At 46.1% G+C, this 15,498-nt stretch overlaps 1 protein-coding gene across 1 annotated transcript in view; it reads right to left on the reverse strand.

Annotated features, from left to right (window-relative positions):
- Nucleotides 1-3,723: 3,723 nt before the first annotated feature.
- ERN2 (endoplasmic reticulum to nucleus signaling 2) overlaps nt 3,724-15,498 on the reverse strand; it is a 41,923-nt gene continuing 30,148 nt past the window's right edge. Inside the window, exons 17-23 of the mRNA XM_018561112.1 lie at nt 13,147-13,246; nt 11,019-11,218; nt 8,649-8,796; nt 8,343-8,470; nt 7,217-7,340; nt 6,054-6,121; nt 3,724-3,906 (exon numbers count right to left, since the gene is read on the reverse strand). Coding sequence (XP_018416614.1) covers nt 3,724-3,906; nt 6,054-6,121; nt 7,217-7,340; nt 8,343-8,470; nt 8,649-8,796; nt 11,019-11,218; nt 13,147-13,246 — 951 coding nt within the window. The remainder of the gene's footprint in view (nt 3,907-6,053; nt 6,122-7,216; nt 7,341-8,342; nt 8,471-8,648; nt 8,797-11,018; nt 11,219-13,146; nt 13,247-15,498) is intronic.

The following is a 15,498-nucleotide window of genomic DNA, read 5'->3' on the forward strand; positions in this document are numbered from 1 at the left end:
TGATGGAAGCCAAATGTCAAGTTGAATAGGGATTTGGTCAGGATTTGTGGGGCCTTAGTACCTTTTCAGACTTTCATGCAATCACCATTTTATGGAGAACATGGCCAGCCATTAAAAGGATGAAGAAATCCTTTAGGTCAACTATCAGTGGTTCTCAACCTGTGTAACCTCGGGACCCATATTTGTCCTTGGTCATTAAGTGGTGACCCAAGTCGCACTGCAATGGAACGCATGGCATTGTGGTACCATGCATTCTGGTGCGGGCAATTGGACTGTGGGTGGGGAGGTCTGTTTGGGGTGCCATTACGAGAACTGGAGTGGATCCTCAACGGGCGGTCCAGTGCTGGGCTGCTGTGCTGTGACGGAGCTCCATTCATAAATGCATTGCATGTAATTTCCCTTGCACGCTCTGTAGAGGTGCTGGGAGCCAGAATGTGATTTCACTCTGGTCCAGGCACCTCTATAAGACGCGTGAGGGAGCTGTAAGCAATGCATGTATGGATGGAGCTCCCTCGTGGCCCTAGCTCTAGCCCACTCACCTCAACGCCAGGCAGCATATTCTGAATGGCTGCTCTGTGTGAGTGCTGACATTGCTGCGCTAGGAGGAGGCTAAGACTCCCGCCTAGAAAAGTGGAAGGCACACGGCGACCCACTTTTGGGTCACGACCCACCAGTTGAGAACCTAGGAACTATATGCTGTAAAATGCAGATGTCTCACCTCCTGTCCTATTGCAGGACTCTTTCAAATGAAGTGGGAATGGCTGCCTAAGCGGTCATGGTATCATTTTAAAGCAGACTTCTAATATTTTGCCTACCCTGGTTCCTCCCTTTCCACCATCAAAATGCTAATGACCTTGCGTCCTTTCGGTTTTCATTCCATACCCTTTTCATTAAAGGTGCATGGAAATTTCAAAACCTAAATAAATACAAAATTATCAGGCCGAAAATTAGTTTTTTTAATTTTTATGAAGTTTCTTTTTTCATTAAAATTTTAGGGGCTTTGGGGAAATATTAGTTCTAAACAGACCCTTGATATTTCCCTTTTTAAAATGGAAAAAGAGCAAGGACAGTCCTCCATCTCTTTTCTGTATCCCTGGTTTTCAATGAACAGGAATCCTCTATGCTGAGTGTTCCTGTTCATTCATAACCTGAGCACATTGTTTACTATAACCACAATCATGAATGAACAGATGGTGATGTAGATAACTTCCCATTCATAATTGAGGATATAGTAACCATACTCTGTCCTCAATTATCTACCATACTCTGTCCTCAATTATCTACAAACACTCAGCGATCGCTGAGTGTTTGTACTGCTCTCCTTCCTGACAGCTGTCACAGGAGGCGGAGCAAGCAGTACAGGAGAGCTCATCCACCTGTGACAGCGCGGGCTGTCTCCACCCCCACAACGCTTTGCTGGACTGACGGGAAGCTGAGCGGTGTGGGAGGAGAGACTCTGGGCCACTCACAGCGCTCTGCCACCTGTGACACTTGCTCTCCTCAATGCTGGGACACAGAGCAGCACCCAGCGGGGAGGATAGAAAGCAGGGATGCGCTGCTGTATTGGCACAAAAAATGGCACTTAGCCAGAAGTGCCATTTTCGGCCGATATGTTTTGGTGGCAAATATATCGTTGCATCCCTACTTTTTATATTAGACCCAATGATACTCTCACCGGTTATCTGTGCTTTATGCAATGCAGCAGATCATAGCTGGTGGGAGAGACCTGCAGGTTGCTGTACTTGGCTTTTTGAAAACGTCATAGCCCCTTGCCTCACTACATACTGGAGCCCTCGGCCCTGATGCAAGCAGTGGCCAGAGTTGTGCAAATATGAAAATTCCTTCATGGGTGGATGATCTGTCCTGGAGGATCGGGTGTTCTGAGACGGGCTTCATTCACATGCAGATTGCTCTAGTTAAAACCCATATGTGATGGGCAGCCTCCATGATTGAAAACTGAAAATGCAATGAATGTACAAAGTAGGCCAGAGCCAAAGGCCCATTATGCCTGTGGCTCATGGGCCTTGTAGCGCCACAACTGGAGTGCTGAGGTTTGCCTACCACGGAGCTAGATGAACATTCTCCAATCAGGAAGTGACTGGTATATTTCTGCAGTCTGTCCAGTTGGGGGGGAAAGAATTCCCCCTTTGCTGCTTAGGAATCTGTACAACGTGAGGGGGCACGAATGCCCTAAACTGTTGCCACTGGAACAGAAGTCCCATGGAAGGATGCCCCTCAACTCCTGTTCTGGTGGCAACTTTGGATTCGCATCTTTCTGTCTGACAATAGAACCAGGGTAAAAGGCGATTCCCAGTGGGGAACCCAAATGGATCATTCTAACCTATCAAGATTAATACCATAGTCAATTAGAACACCCCATCTGTGTTCTGACCCATGCACAGAATAATAACTTATGTGCCTACCAGCTTTCTGTAGGTGCACAAAACTGCAAGAACCTTGCCATCTGCTATAGGGAAGGACCCCTGCTCTGTGTATGGAAGCAGAGGTCAAACATACCCTCCTGCTGTGTCAGACCTATAGCTCTGCAGTCAGCAAAGTTCATAATCCCTGCTGCTTGAGCTCTGACTCAGGTCATGTTAGACCTGTGCAGAGAGACCACAGCTTCCACACAGAGCAAGGGTACTTCCCTGCAGCACACTGGCAGGGGTTGGGCTTTTCTACTCTGGCTGATTACTAAAGAAAACAGACTGCACACATTTGTTTTGATGCTTCTACAATGTACTTCACCAACTATACCTAAAAGTTCAGTTCAGAGGTAGCCAAACTTTGGCCCTCCAGCTGCTCTGGAACTACAAGTCCCATGAAGCCTCTAGGAGTCATGCTTATGGCTGTCAGCCTTGCAATGCCTCATGGGACATGTAGTTGCACCACAGATTGAGTTTGACTACCCCTTTGGTCTGTTGTGAAACTACAAGGCCTATGAGGTATTGCAAGACTTGGATCCACAGGGATGGGATTTGTAATTTCAAAATTGGAGGGGGTAAAGTTTTCAATTGGACTTTGTAATTACAAATTTATATTTAGTCTATAGTGGGGCAGCCAAACTTTGGCCCTCCAGCTGCAGTGGAACTACAAGTCCCATAATCCATTGCAAGATAACATGAGCCACAACTTGCAGATGCATGATGGGATTTGTTCCACAACTGGAAGTTTTGCTATAGCCTGGCCACAGCTCTACTTTGATTCCTCCATGTGTCACTCTGGGCACTGACAAATGTACACAGCATGACAGGCAAAACAAATTCTTTACAATAACATGTTTTAATAAAATTTTAAAACTGTACAGCAAAAAATCCCAATCCCTGATAAAAATAAATATTTCTCATAAAAAGATATCATTTTAAAGTAAAATATCATCATAGAATCCATAGGGCAGCTACATGATTTTACTTCAAAATAGTGCAGAAGAGGGAAAACCAAAACCCTTGCCTTGATGGAATGTAAAGATGGCTGCTAGAGAATCGGTTACCATGGTAACAGCATTACTATGTTTTGCATTAAAGCCTCCAGTCTGCAAAGTCTGGCTTCCAATAATCGCCTCTGTTCATAGACTGGAATGTGAAAAGAGAAATGTGTTTGGTGGCTGTTTGAAATAAAAGCAAATACAGTGAAAAACTATGGTGCAAATACTAGGAGTCAGTGCAATTCACTGTATAAAACCAGCAGTGGCCAAACTCGGCAACACCAGGGCCACAGGCGCCCTCAGTGCTGCTGTTCCCAGTGGTAATAGTTCTGGAAAGGTCTCTCTGCTGCACACAGTTTCAAGGCCTGGTGTGTGTGAAGGAGTAAAAGCGGAAACCGTGAGGTAAAATAAAACACAAAATCGTCAGGGATGGCACCCAGCGACTCCTGGACCTCCGCCGGCAGCTCATGGTAATGATGTTTCTGTAAACACAAAAACAGAGTTGTGTGGTGGTATTATCGAGTGCTGGTGATTTGCTTCTTTTCCTGCATTTTATGCGACCCACCCAAAGGCAGTGTTGCAATGAGAACAGGGCATGTAGCAGTGTGTCCACTTTGAGGGCCTTTTCACACCATCCAGTGCGTTCAGGTCATGCATTGGATGGTATGAACAAGCCCTGAATGTGATTGCTGAGTGGGGGATGAACCACATGGGAGTCGGCGTCCTGAGCTAGGTCTGAAGCTGCCCATACACCTTACAACCATCGCACGACTTTCATTGTGCGATGGTTGTAGGGTGATTAAAATTTCGTACGGTCTGCCCATCTTGGACAGGCAGATCATACTTATGATCATCTCAGTGGGGAGGGCTTCCGATGATTGCAGTGCTGAGCGGGCAGTGTGCGCTTGCGGCATTCGTCTCCCAACCACGCCACCAATACGACGAAAATCGTACGATTTTCGGCAGGTGTGCGCGGAAGACAAATGTGCGACCTTACAGTAGAAGAGATCGCATCGCTGCCCATAAAACTGCCGATTATCTTACCCTCGCGGGATCACCCACAACTATCGTACGATAATCGGCAAGTGTATGGGCACCTCAAGTGTTTCTATTTGCAGCAGAGGATTGGAAGTCTGGTGATTTTTCACCACCAGTGAAAGTTACATTCACTGCTTGAATACATGTTTGTGAAAGCTTGCATCTCATAATATATTGAGTTAGCCATACAAAAGCATCGCCTACATTGTTACTTGACCATAAAAAGAAAAATAGCGATTTGTACATTCTCGCAGCCCACACTGTTTTTAGTTTAGGGTGGGTAAAGGGTTAAAGGGGCATCCCAAGGTGTGGTGTCACCCGGAGCGATATCTTGGTGATGGGCGGCGGCAGAGAGAGAGAGGAGGGGACCTTCACCCGGCTGGATAAGGTATGCCGCCGGGTCCCCTCCTCTATCATGTAACTGTCGGGCATGGAATTTTAAGAGGGGTGACACCAAAATGACAGTCATTTTGATGTCAGCCCTCTCCAATGGTGTCACAGACAAAAAGTGGTGGGAAATCCAACATTTTAGAGTTGTCACCAGAACAAAAGGTTAGGGGAAATCTACCAATAAGAACACCTGTTCTGGTTACAACTAAGAGATTAGCCTCTCACTGCCTGCTGCATCTTCAGGACAGGAAGTGAAAGGAAATCTCTACAGGACACACAGTATAAAATAAACAGAAGTTTTAACCCTTCCCTCCTCTATCCAAAAATGTAAAAAAAAAGTTTGGCTATACATACCACTTGGGAAAAATATTAACCCTTGCAGTGCTGGGGTAGCCCCACTGCTTGCTTTGGTCTAAGGGGGAAATAACAAAATTATAGTCACCTGATCCCCAGAGCCGCCTTGTTCTTAGACCGATCTTTCCAGGATCTCTCCCCTTTCACTGCAGCAGTCTAAGGATCTTCGTGTTGTCGCGTATAATGCACTGTGTATTGGACGTGAGGATGCTGAGGGACATACCATCGCTGCAGTGAAGGTGATGAGCTGGCCGGCTCCGAGGATTTGGCGAGTATAACTTTTTTTATTTGATTCCCTGGCGGAAAACGATCACTTAACCCTTGCAGTGCGGGTGTAGCCCCACTGCAAGAATTAATCATATTTCCACCCCGGAGTTCTTCTTTAGGGATGATAGAAGGTACCTGCACATCCTGGACCTTAAGTGATTATACCAAGATCACGGCTGTGGTATAAGCCGGTATCTTGCTGTTTTCCACAACTGGTTCCCGGCTTTCATCTGCAATTAATCACATGTGGGGGCCTGAGGAAGTGACGTGCCTGGTCTAAACATTTCTCACTTTATATAAAAAATAAACCCATTATAATAAATGAATTAAAATGTCCTTTTTTTGCTGTCCGTGTCACTGTTGGGGAGAGTTCCACTTATTTCCTGTTCTCCTTGATGCTCATCAAATAGACAGGAAGTGGGGGATTTCCCTTTAATATCTGTTCTGTTTGATACCCATCAGACAGAGAGGACATCTCCCAAAGGGGGGCTACACACAAAAAATGTAATCTTTAACCCTTTCCCCACTTTACTCCCCAGTCCTCTACTGTACCGGCCAAAAACTTGTAGGCATAGCTTACCTTATTTCTCATGGCTCTCAGCAGATCCCGTACAGAATTTCCTTTGTAGGAACGGAACTTTCTGAGGTCTATGGAGGAAGATGGAAAGAGAAAGAAAACTGAAAATAAATACAGCTTTAACCTTTTCCCTGCCAGTCCCTAAGACAGCGGTAGGGACCTTGGCACAATGCCTCATGGGACATCTAGTTCCATAACAGCTGGAGGGCCAGAGTCGCCTCTCTCCTGCACTAATGGCTCTACAAACCAATATATTTAATACAATAAAAGAGGAAGCATGTAAAAATGTGGCAGGCACCCCAAATATTACTTTAAGGTAAACACAGCAATGATTATTTGCTCGTGAGAGATACACTAGACTTTCCCTTTAATAAAGCCGCTTCATTAAAGCTGTCCCACCTTGGGAACCCATTGCTTTTTAACCCCTTCGTGACTGACGACGTACAGTGTACGTCGCCAGCATCGGGGCTGTTTAAACAGAATCTGTTTAAACTTGTAGAGCCGACTGTCGGCTTTACAACAGAAGCGATCCTGGCGACTTACCTGTCGCCAGATCGCTTCTGCGTCCCGAAGAAGGGGCCGCCCCCCCCGCCAGACACCCCCGCTGCGCTTCCCGGGCTCCGTTGCCCCTCCTACGGGCCCGGGACCGGCGATCTTTGTGTCCGCGGGGAGCTGGGGAGGAGGTCGACGAACTTCCGTTCATCGATCCCCTCCCCGTTCTATGGGAACCGGGAGCGATGCAGATTGCATCACTTCCGGTCCCTGGGCTGTCAGTTCTGGGCTCCTGACTGCAGTTTTTCGCCGTTTCACGGTCGCACGCAATCTGTAAACTGGGCATGTTGGGTATCGTTTTACTCGTTGTAACCTCATCTTTTATATTTCATTAAAAAAATGGGTAATTTGTTGTGTTTTGGGGCATTTAATTAAATTTGTCACTACATTTTGGGGTTTAATAAGGAGTTGCGCTAATATTGCGCAACATAAAAATTTTCAACTACCACCATTTTATTCTATAGGGTCTTGGCATTCATAAAATATATAATGTTGGGGGGTTTTACGTCATTTTCAGGTCTAAAATGTGGAATATAACATGGGTGCAAAAAATGAAAAAAGGGCCTCAGTCATGAAGGGGTTAATGTCCTCAGTCCCTTGCTATATAAAATTACCTGTCTGTAAAGGAACTGATATATATAACTGCCAGTTGACACGAACAACTGAACGAACTCTGGTCTCCAGATTGACAATTATCGGACTGTCCTGGGGCTCTTTCTCAATGCGGTCACTGACATCCTGAAGGCGACAGTCACAGAAATACAGTTTTACATTTTGGTTGTTATACAGAATCAGGTTCATTGAAGCGGAATATCTTTTGGTCTCTGAGCAACTCATTAAACTGGTAAAGCAAAACAAAGTGCCATGATGCCTTTCTACTGTTCATTAAACTGGTATTCATTTTAAACCAGAAACATTTTAAACTGCATTCATCACCTACTTCCTGTAGGGCAAGCTTGTATTCTGTGTTGTATGTGGCCCTGTAATCCCTTCTTTGTGAGGCTTGGCCATTTTAAAGTTAGATTGTGCTCTGCCCGTGGGCACTTTAATGACCTCTTCCCCAGTAGAACGGATGAAGCATTCCTGAAGCCAAAACTTAAAACCCCTGTCAGGTTTGTATTGCTGTCTGGGTCCCCGTCAGGGAGATTCACCCTCTCTATTTGTCCTGGTGATCATCAGCATTGAAAGGAAAGAAAATCCCAATTTTTCGGTTGTCACTGGAACAGGAATAGATAGGAAATCTTCCAATAGTCCTGGTGACCCTGCAGACCACCAGGGATTTCCTTCACTTTGGAGGGATCACCTCTCACTTCCTGTTGCGGCTATCGAACAGGAAGTAAAGGGAAATCACCCCAATGGAAAGAAAAAAAAAGCTGACTGGGTTATAGCCTCCGTTTACTCTATCCAAAATAAAAAAAAGTTTTGCCTTCAGTTCTGCTTTAACTCTTCCATCACTCTATTCAACCTGTGGGAGCGAGGAAAGACAGCCCTGTACAAGCTCAGAGTCTCTCTAGCTGAAGGTTACAAGGGTTTAAGGACTCTCACCAACCCCATTTGTCAGTGCTGGGCCAATCACCCAGCACCAGCACCATTAGATGGATTAGGTCACATGCTCCTCCATGCCTGGAAGTCCTTGGCCTTTTCTTTGCTCCAGATGGCTAAATGGAGCAAAAGGAGAGGGAAGAAGGGTACCAGGGAAGCAGATTAGTCTTCAGCTTTAAGGCAATTAACTCTTCAGACCTGAAAGAACTGTAGTTGTTTCTCTCGGGACCAGAAGAATGGATGTCTCAGAACGCAGGGAGCGGAAGGCCGGAGCTTGGGGCCACTGCTGATCATCTCCTCGATGAGATCACGTGCGACTACATTTTCTGTCATCCAAGACAAAATACACACCGATTAGTCAGAGTAACCTCCATTCATTGGGCGTTTTAATATTAAAGTGTCTCAAGTTAGACCTGTTCTTATTACTAAAATGAACCAATCCGGTTCTCTCTTCTACAAGAGCAGATCTTCCTACAACCCTGCTCATATCTTTATGTGTCTTACCGTGTGTCTCCTCCTCCAAATGTGGTAGTTGGTATGACCCGTTTAGTATATTTCCTTGTCTTCTGAGGCTGTCACCAAATGGGTGCTTCCCACGTGCTAGGACGTAATAAAATACGCAACCGGCAGAGAATATGTCCACCGCTGAGGTCTGGGAGAAGAAAAAAAAAACTTGTGTGATACTTTAATGGCTAAAGGAAAGTATTTGTGTAGCCCACAGTGGCCACATTCCAACCACTTATGAGCAAAGCAGAATTAAAAGATGAGACTTTTCCTTGAAGGTTAGGGGTTTCCTTTAAAGTGACACTAAACTCAGGAGGTAAATCTTAAAAATACATTCAGGTACCATAACTAGTAACAAAAATGTATCTTATTTGTGTATCACTCGGCAGTAGATCCTCAAATCATCTCTGAATTCATGCCGACACTGTCCTTCCTTCTGGAGGGTGGCTACTTTTGTTCCCCATGGTCCCTGTGCATGTTGTAAAGTAGTCACTGCTCCAAGCTCGCTCCTGTGATGGACTACAATCTCATGTTTAGTTTACCCATGTGTATTGAGATTGTAGTCCATCACAGGAGTGATCTTGGAGGGGTGACTACTGTACAACACACCAGCGGCGTCCCGAGGCCGGGTGACACCTGGAGTGGAGAACGGGTGACACCCAGCCGTGATGTCATCGCGCATGCGCGGTCATCTTATTGACTCCTGCCGGGGGCCAATTTGGTGATGGACGCCGGCAGAGAGAGGAGGGGACATTCCCCTCTCTTTTCTGACACGGTCGGGCTCTCAGTCAATGACCGAGTGCCCGACTTTTCAGAGGGGGTGACACCAAAATGAGTGTCATTTTGGTGTCACCCCTCCAATGGTGGTACCCGGGTGCGGACCGCACTCCCCTTGTGATGCCACTGCAACACACACAGGGACCATAGGGAACAAAAATAGCTCAACTTATTAAAGTGGTCAAAACCTATCCTAGTTTTAGGAAGTGTGTAGAAGGGTTAGAACTACTGTCAGGTTTTTCAGGAGATTCATTTTCACTTTCTGTCCTCATGACTATTTTCACCTGAACATAAAGAAAGAAGAAAGCCTACACTTCAGTTGTCATCTAAATATAAATAGGAAATCTCCCAAGGGGACACATGCTCCGCTGATGTCTATCAGAGGTGGGATCGCTCCTCACTTCCTGTTGTTTCTCTGGGACAGGAAGTGAGGTGATTTACAGACACCAATAAAACCTGCCGAAGTTCTTCTGTTTCCCCACTCTATCTAGAACAATCAAAAATGGTTTTGGCTAGGGATGCACCGATATATCGGCCGCCGAAACATATCGGACAAAAATGGCACTTTTGGCATAATGCCGAGAGAGCCATGTTTCGGCCGATACATCGGCGCATCCCTGGTTTCTTTCCTCCCCGCTGTGCGCTGCTCTGTGTTCCAGCGGGGAGAAAAGAAAGAGACAGCCGGCCGAGCGCTGCAGGACGAGAGCGCTGTGAGCGGCCGGCGTCTCTCCTCCCACAGCGCTCAGCCACCTATCACAGTCCGGCAGAGCGGTGTGTGGGTGGAGACAGCCAGCGCTGTCACAGGAGGCTGAGCTCTCCTCCCACACCGCTTAGCCTCCTATCACAGTCCGGCAGAGCGGTGTGTGGGTGGAGACAGCCAGCGCTGTCACAGGAGGCTGAGCTCACCTCCCTGCAACGCTCGCTCAGCCTCCTGTGACAGCGTGTCAGAGAGGAGAGCGAGCACAAACACTCAGAGATCAGTGATTGCTGAGTGTTTGTACATAATTGAGGACAAAGTATGTGTACTATATCCTCAATTATGCATGAATGGGAGTGATCTGCATCACCTCATGTTCATTCATAGTTGTAGGTATAGTAAACATACCATGTCCTCATGTTATCAATGGACAGGAACAATGAACAGGAACACTCATTCCTGTTCATTGATAACAGGGGATACAGAAAAAGAGACAGGAGGACTTTGTGTCCTAAATCTCTTTTTCTATTTTAAAAGGGAAACATCAGGGGTCTGTTTAGACCCCCAATATTTCCCCAAAGCCCCTAAAAGCAATGTAAAAAATACAAATATTTAATAAAAAATGAATTAATAAATACAAAATAAAAAAATGAATTAATAAATACAAAATAAAAAAAAGAAGTTTATAAAAAAAAAATATTAAAAAGATTTTTAAAAAAATTAAAATTAAAAAAAAACATTTTCGGTATCGGTTTCGGCCTGACAATTTTTTTTATTTCGGTTTCGTTTCGGTTTTAAAATTTCCATTTCGGTGCACATCTAGTTTTGGCTAGAGCTCCACCTCAAGCCACGTCTCTCTTTAGAACAATCGTCTTTCTGTACTGATAAATACTTACCGGGTTCTGCTTTTCCCCATCACATAGAACCTCCGGTGCGATCCAGCCCTCAGTTCCGGGGATACCGGAGCGCAAGCTGAAACTACTTCTCCCCATTCCCAGCTTTTTGCATAGGCCAAAGTCCGAGATGACGGCCCTCTGTCTTCCCTGGGCGTTGGGTAGGGAGATGAGGATATTGCACGGTTTCAGATCTCTGTGCACTGCAACAAGCAAACACACCAGAAAGTTCAATTACTGCCAATCAGTTACCTAGTCATTACTGCATCTACCACTAATTCACTAATGATATTATTCTTATACAAGATTTATATGGCGCCAACATTTTGCGCAGCGCTTTACAATATAGGGAAGACATTACAATTCAAGACAAGATGGTATGGAGGGCCCTGCCCGTGAGAGCTTACAATCAAAAAGGGAGGGGGAAGTGATACATGAGGGGGTAGCTGTGTGGGGATGAATTGTTTTACGTGATGGGTGAGCGGTTAGGTTGAGGCGGGATAGGCTTCCCTGAAGAGATGAGTCTTTAGGGATGACCTAAAGGCAGTTAGAGTAGGAGATAGACGGACAGGTTGGGGTAAGGCATTCCAGAGGATGGGATAGACTCTAGAGAGGTCCTGAAGGCGAGCATGGGAGGGAGCTAGAAAGCAGGAGGTCTTTGGAAGAGCGGAGGGGGTGGTTAGGGTGATACTTTGAGACGAGGTATGCTGGCTATGCTGTAATTTCCGAGTAACTTTTTGTTTTACAAATACTTGTACTTTATAAAACGTTTTGTACATGAGCCCCCTTTTTGGCTATGTGTATGTTAGAGCAATTAGCATTTTTGCTGAATGACTCCCGCAGGACAGTCATTTACAGGATAAGCCACTCAATACTGTGAAGATGTTCCTCAGTGACTCTCCAAGTTGCAGTTAAAGGGAACCAATACTGCATTATAGTATCGCCTTATTTTGTACATTTTACTGCTCGTAATTTTGGAGGTGACTTTCCCATGTTTACTTGCTTGCTGTTCCATATTTTAATAACTGTGCTTATACAAAGACAAGTTAATGCTTCCTCTGACAGCCATCTATTTGCCAGGGAAAGTAATTAACATTCCCTGCTTTCATTTTTTGTAGTCAGTCACTCCTGACATGGCCTGGAACAGGACAGTCACATTATCTAAGCCACTGCAATAGAAGTCGGGGTTCTCCACATACTGTAGGCACTGAGCTAGAGGAACAGTAAAGCACTGACACTGTGCAGCACTGTTGAGCAGGAAGAAGAGTCTGCATATTTAATGGGCACTTAAGACAGTTGTAACATTAACTTAACCTAACACCAAGTAGGACCTGTCATAAATGCGTCAGGGGTGGGTTCAGGGCTGGATTTACTCTCCCTGCCGCCCCAAGGCCAGGTTCTGCGATGCGCCCCCTAACTTTATTGCTATCACACAGGAGAAAACAATCCCCTGTGTGATAGCAATTGGAGGTGACAGGTTCTCTTTATTGACCCTGCCACCTCAAATACAGGAGTTCTAGCACAGCACTGTGCTAGAACTCCTGTGACAGGTGAGAGAGGAAGAGCACAGCTCTCCCCTCTCACTGTCTACACGGAGAGTAACCCTGCCGCTCTGCTCACTGCAGTGGGGAGAGACTCGGCGGCGGAGGACGGAACCAGAGGAGAGAGGTAAGTGCAGGGGAGAGGGGAGGACGGACCGGCCGGCTGCACACTGTTTACATGTGATCTCGGCGACATCGCCGAGTTCACATGTAAACGAAAAATCGCCTGCCTCACTCTACATTTAGTGCGGCTTGTACAAAGCAGGACTGAATGTAGAGAGGGCAACTTCCCCACAAGGACACCGCTGTCGCCCCTCGGCGCCCTACTGCCGGGTCTCGGTGGCCTTGTGGGGAATCCGGGCCAGGGTGGGATAAGACCACTAGTAGACAGCAGTCAATGACCCAACAGAGAATCAAACCAAATCCTGAATCCTAGATCTAAAACAGAGAAATTCCTATAGCGTGCAGTTGCTTTTTAATAACATACAAGGGGCGATGTAACTTGGCTGTACATTTCTGAAATGCTCTCCTACAAGGCTTTGGGTTCCACATAAATTGTAACCAAAAGCAGATGATCAAGCAGTCCTCACCAATGTTCAGAGAGTGTAAATGAGCCAGCCCTGACATGGCCTGGAACAGGACGGTGACGTTATCTAAGCCACCGCAATGGAAGTCCGGGTTCTCCACGTACTGTAGGCAAAAAAGCATATGGCATGGTTAAATGAATTGTACCATACAAGCCCTGTCATCCCATCTCATCAATTGTCTCCAAGGAATAGAGCAGCTTTCAATATGGCAGCCACAGCAACAAAAAACGTCACTGGTTTCCAATAGCATAAAACCATCAGGCTCCTGTGCTTGTCCTTCTGCAGGTCCAATCACCGTCATATTAACAAATACTGTGTACAGCACAGGAAAGTCTTTGGCGCAGGAGAGCCGAGTATGCAACGCATTGTTAAGTTTACATAAGGAAAGTCAGTGTTAGGGTTACAGGGAGGGTTAGTTTCAGGGTTATAGGGACGATTTGGTGTTAGGGATAGGGTTACATAGGGGGGTTAGTGCAAGGGTTACAGTGAGGATTAGTGTTAGGGTTACAGGAAAGGTTAACGTTAGGGTTACAGGGAGCATTAGTGGGAGGGTTACAGGGAAGATTAGTGTTAAGGTTATAGACAGGGTTAGTTTCAGTGTTGTAGGGAGGATCAGTGTTAGGGTTACAGGAAAGGTTAGCGTTAGGGTTACAGGGAGCATTAGTGGGAGGGTTACAGGGAAGGTTAGTGTTAAGGTTACAGAGAGGGTTAGTTTCAGTGTTATAGGGAGGATCAGTTTCAGTGTTATAGGGAGGATCAGTGTTAGGGTTACAAGAAAGGTTAGCGTTAGGGTTACAGGGAGCATTAGTGGGAGGGTTACAGGGAAGGTTAGTGTTAAGGTTACAGAGAGGGTTAGTTTCAGTGTTATATGGAGGATCAGTGTTAGGGTTACAGGAAAGGTTAGCGTTAGGGTTACAGGGAGCATTAGTGGGAGGGTTACAGGGAAGGTTAGTGTTAAGGTTACAGAGAGGGTTAGTTTCACTATTATAGGGAGGATTGGCGTTAGGGTTACAGGGAAGATTAGTTTCAGTGTTTTAGGGAGGATCAGTGTTAGGGTTACAGGGAAGGTTAGGGTTAGGGTTACAGGGTGCATTAGTGGGAGGGTTACAGAGAGGGTTAGTCTCAGTGTTATAGGGAGGATCGGTGTTAGGGTTACAGGGAAGGTTAGTGTTAAGGTTACAGAGAGGGTTAGTTTCACTATTATAGGGAGGATTGGCGTTAGGGTTACAGGGAAGATTAGTTTCAGTGTTTTAGGGAGGATCAGTGTTAGGGTTACAGGGAAGGTTAGGGTTACAGGGTGCATTAGTGGGAGGGTTACAGGGAAGGTTAGTGTTAAGGTTACAGAGAGGGTTAGTTTCAGTGTTATTGGGAGGATCAGTGTTAGGGTTACAGGGAAGGTTAGTGTTAAGGTAACAGAGAGGGTTAGTTTCAAGGTTATAGGAAGGATAAGTGTTAGGGTTGGAGTTACAGTGAAGGTTAGTGTTAGGGTTACAGGGAAGCATTTGTGTTATGGTGTCAGCGGGTTAGAGGCAGGAGTCTGTATGCGTCATGCCACCCGTACTACGGTGCTCCTATCCAAGTAGCAGGAATGTTATACGCTCTCCTAGGAATAGTGGCAACCAGGATAGGCAGGGAATCGGCAGGCAAAGTAGTCCAAACGTAATAGCAGATCAGGGCAGGCAGCAATACAATCGAGGTCGAGTAACAAGGCCAGGGGTCAAAATACCAGAAAGTCATAGGAAAGGTAGGTAACGAAGGCTAGGGACTACTAGAGGGAAAGCTCTGCAATAACCAAGCGCCATTTTGTAGAGGAAGTTGGTATTTATAGGCACAGATGCTTCTGTGATGTCACAGGAGGAGGCATTGGCTTCACTATTATGCACTTTGTCTTCAAGAGCATACACAGTGTGTGCACATTTCCCTAACACTACACTGTTGTCAGCAGCAGGGGGTGCCAGAGGCCTTACAGGACCTACTGAGCTCTGCTGAGCTTCCACAACAGCTAAGCTCACAACAGGAAGATCCCTGCTGTCATCCCTGCTCAATGCCGGACGGCGTGGGACCCGAAGCAGCGGCAGGCTCATGGACATGACATGCTGGCTGTGCCTGCGGCCCGAAGCAGGTAAGTCCTTACATATGGTTACAGAAAAGGTTAGTTTCAGGGTTGTAGGGAGGATCAGTGTTGGGGTTACATGGCAGTTTAGTGTTAGCATTACAGAAAGGGTTAGTTTCAGGGTTGTAGGGAGGATCAGTGTTGGGGTTACATGGCAGTTTAGTGTTAGCATTACAGAAAGGGTTAGTTTCAGGGTTGTAGGGAGGATCAGTGTTGGGGTTACATGGCAGTTTAGTGTTAGC

Source organism: Nanorana parkeri, unplaced genomic scaffold (assembly GCF_000935625.1).
Source record: "Nanorana parkeri isolate BGI_ZX_2015 unplaced genomic scaffold, ASM93562v1 scaffold19, whole genome shotgun sequence".
Lineage (NCBI taxonomy): Eukaryota > Metazoa > Chordata > Amphibia > Anura > Dicroglossidae > Nanorana > Nanorana parkeri.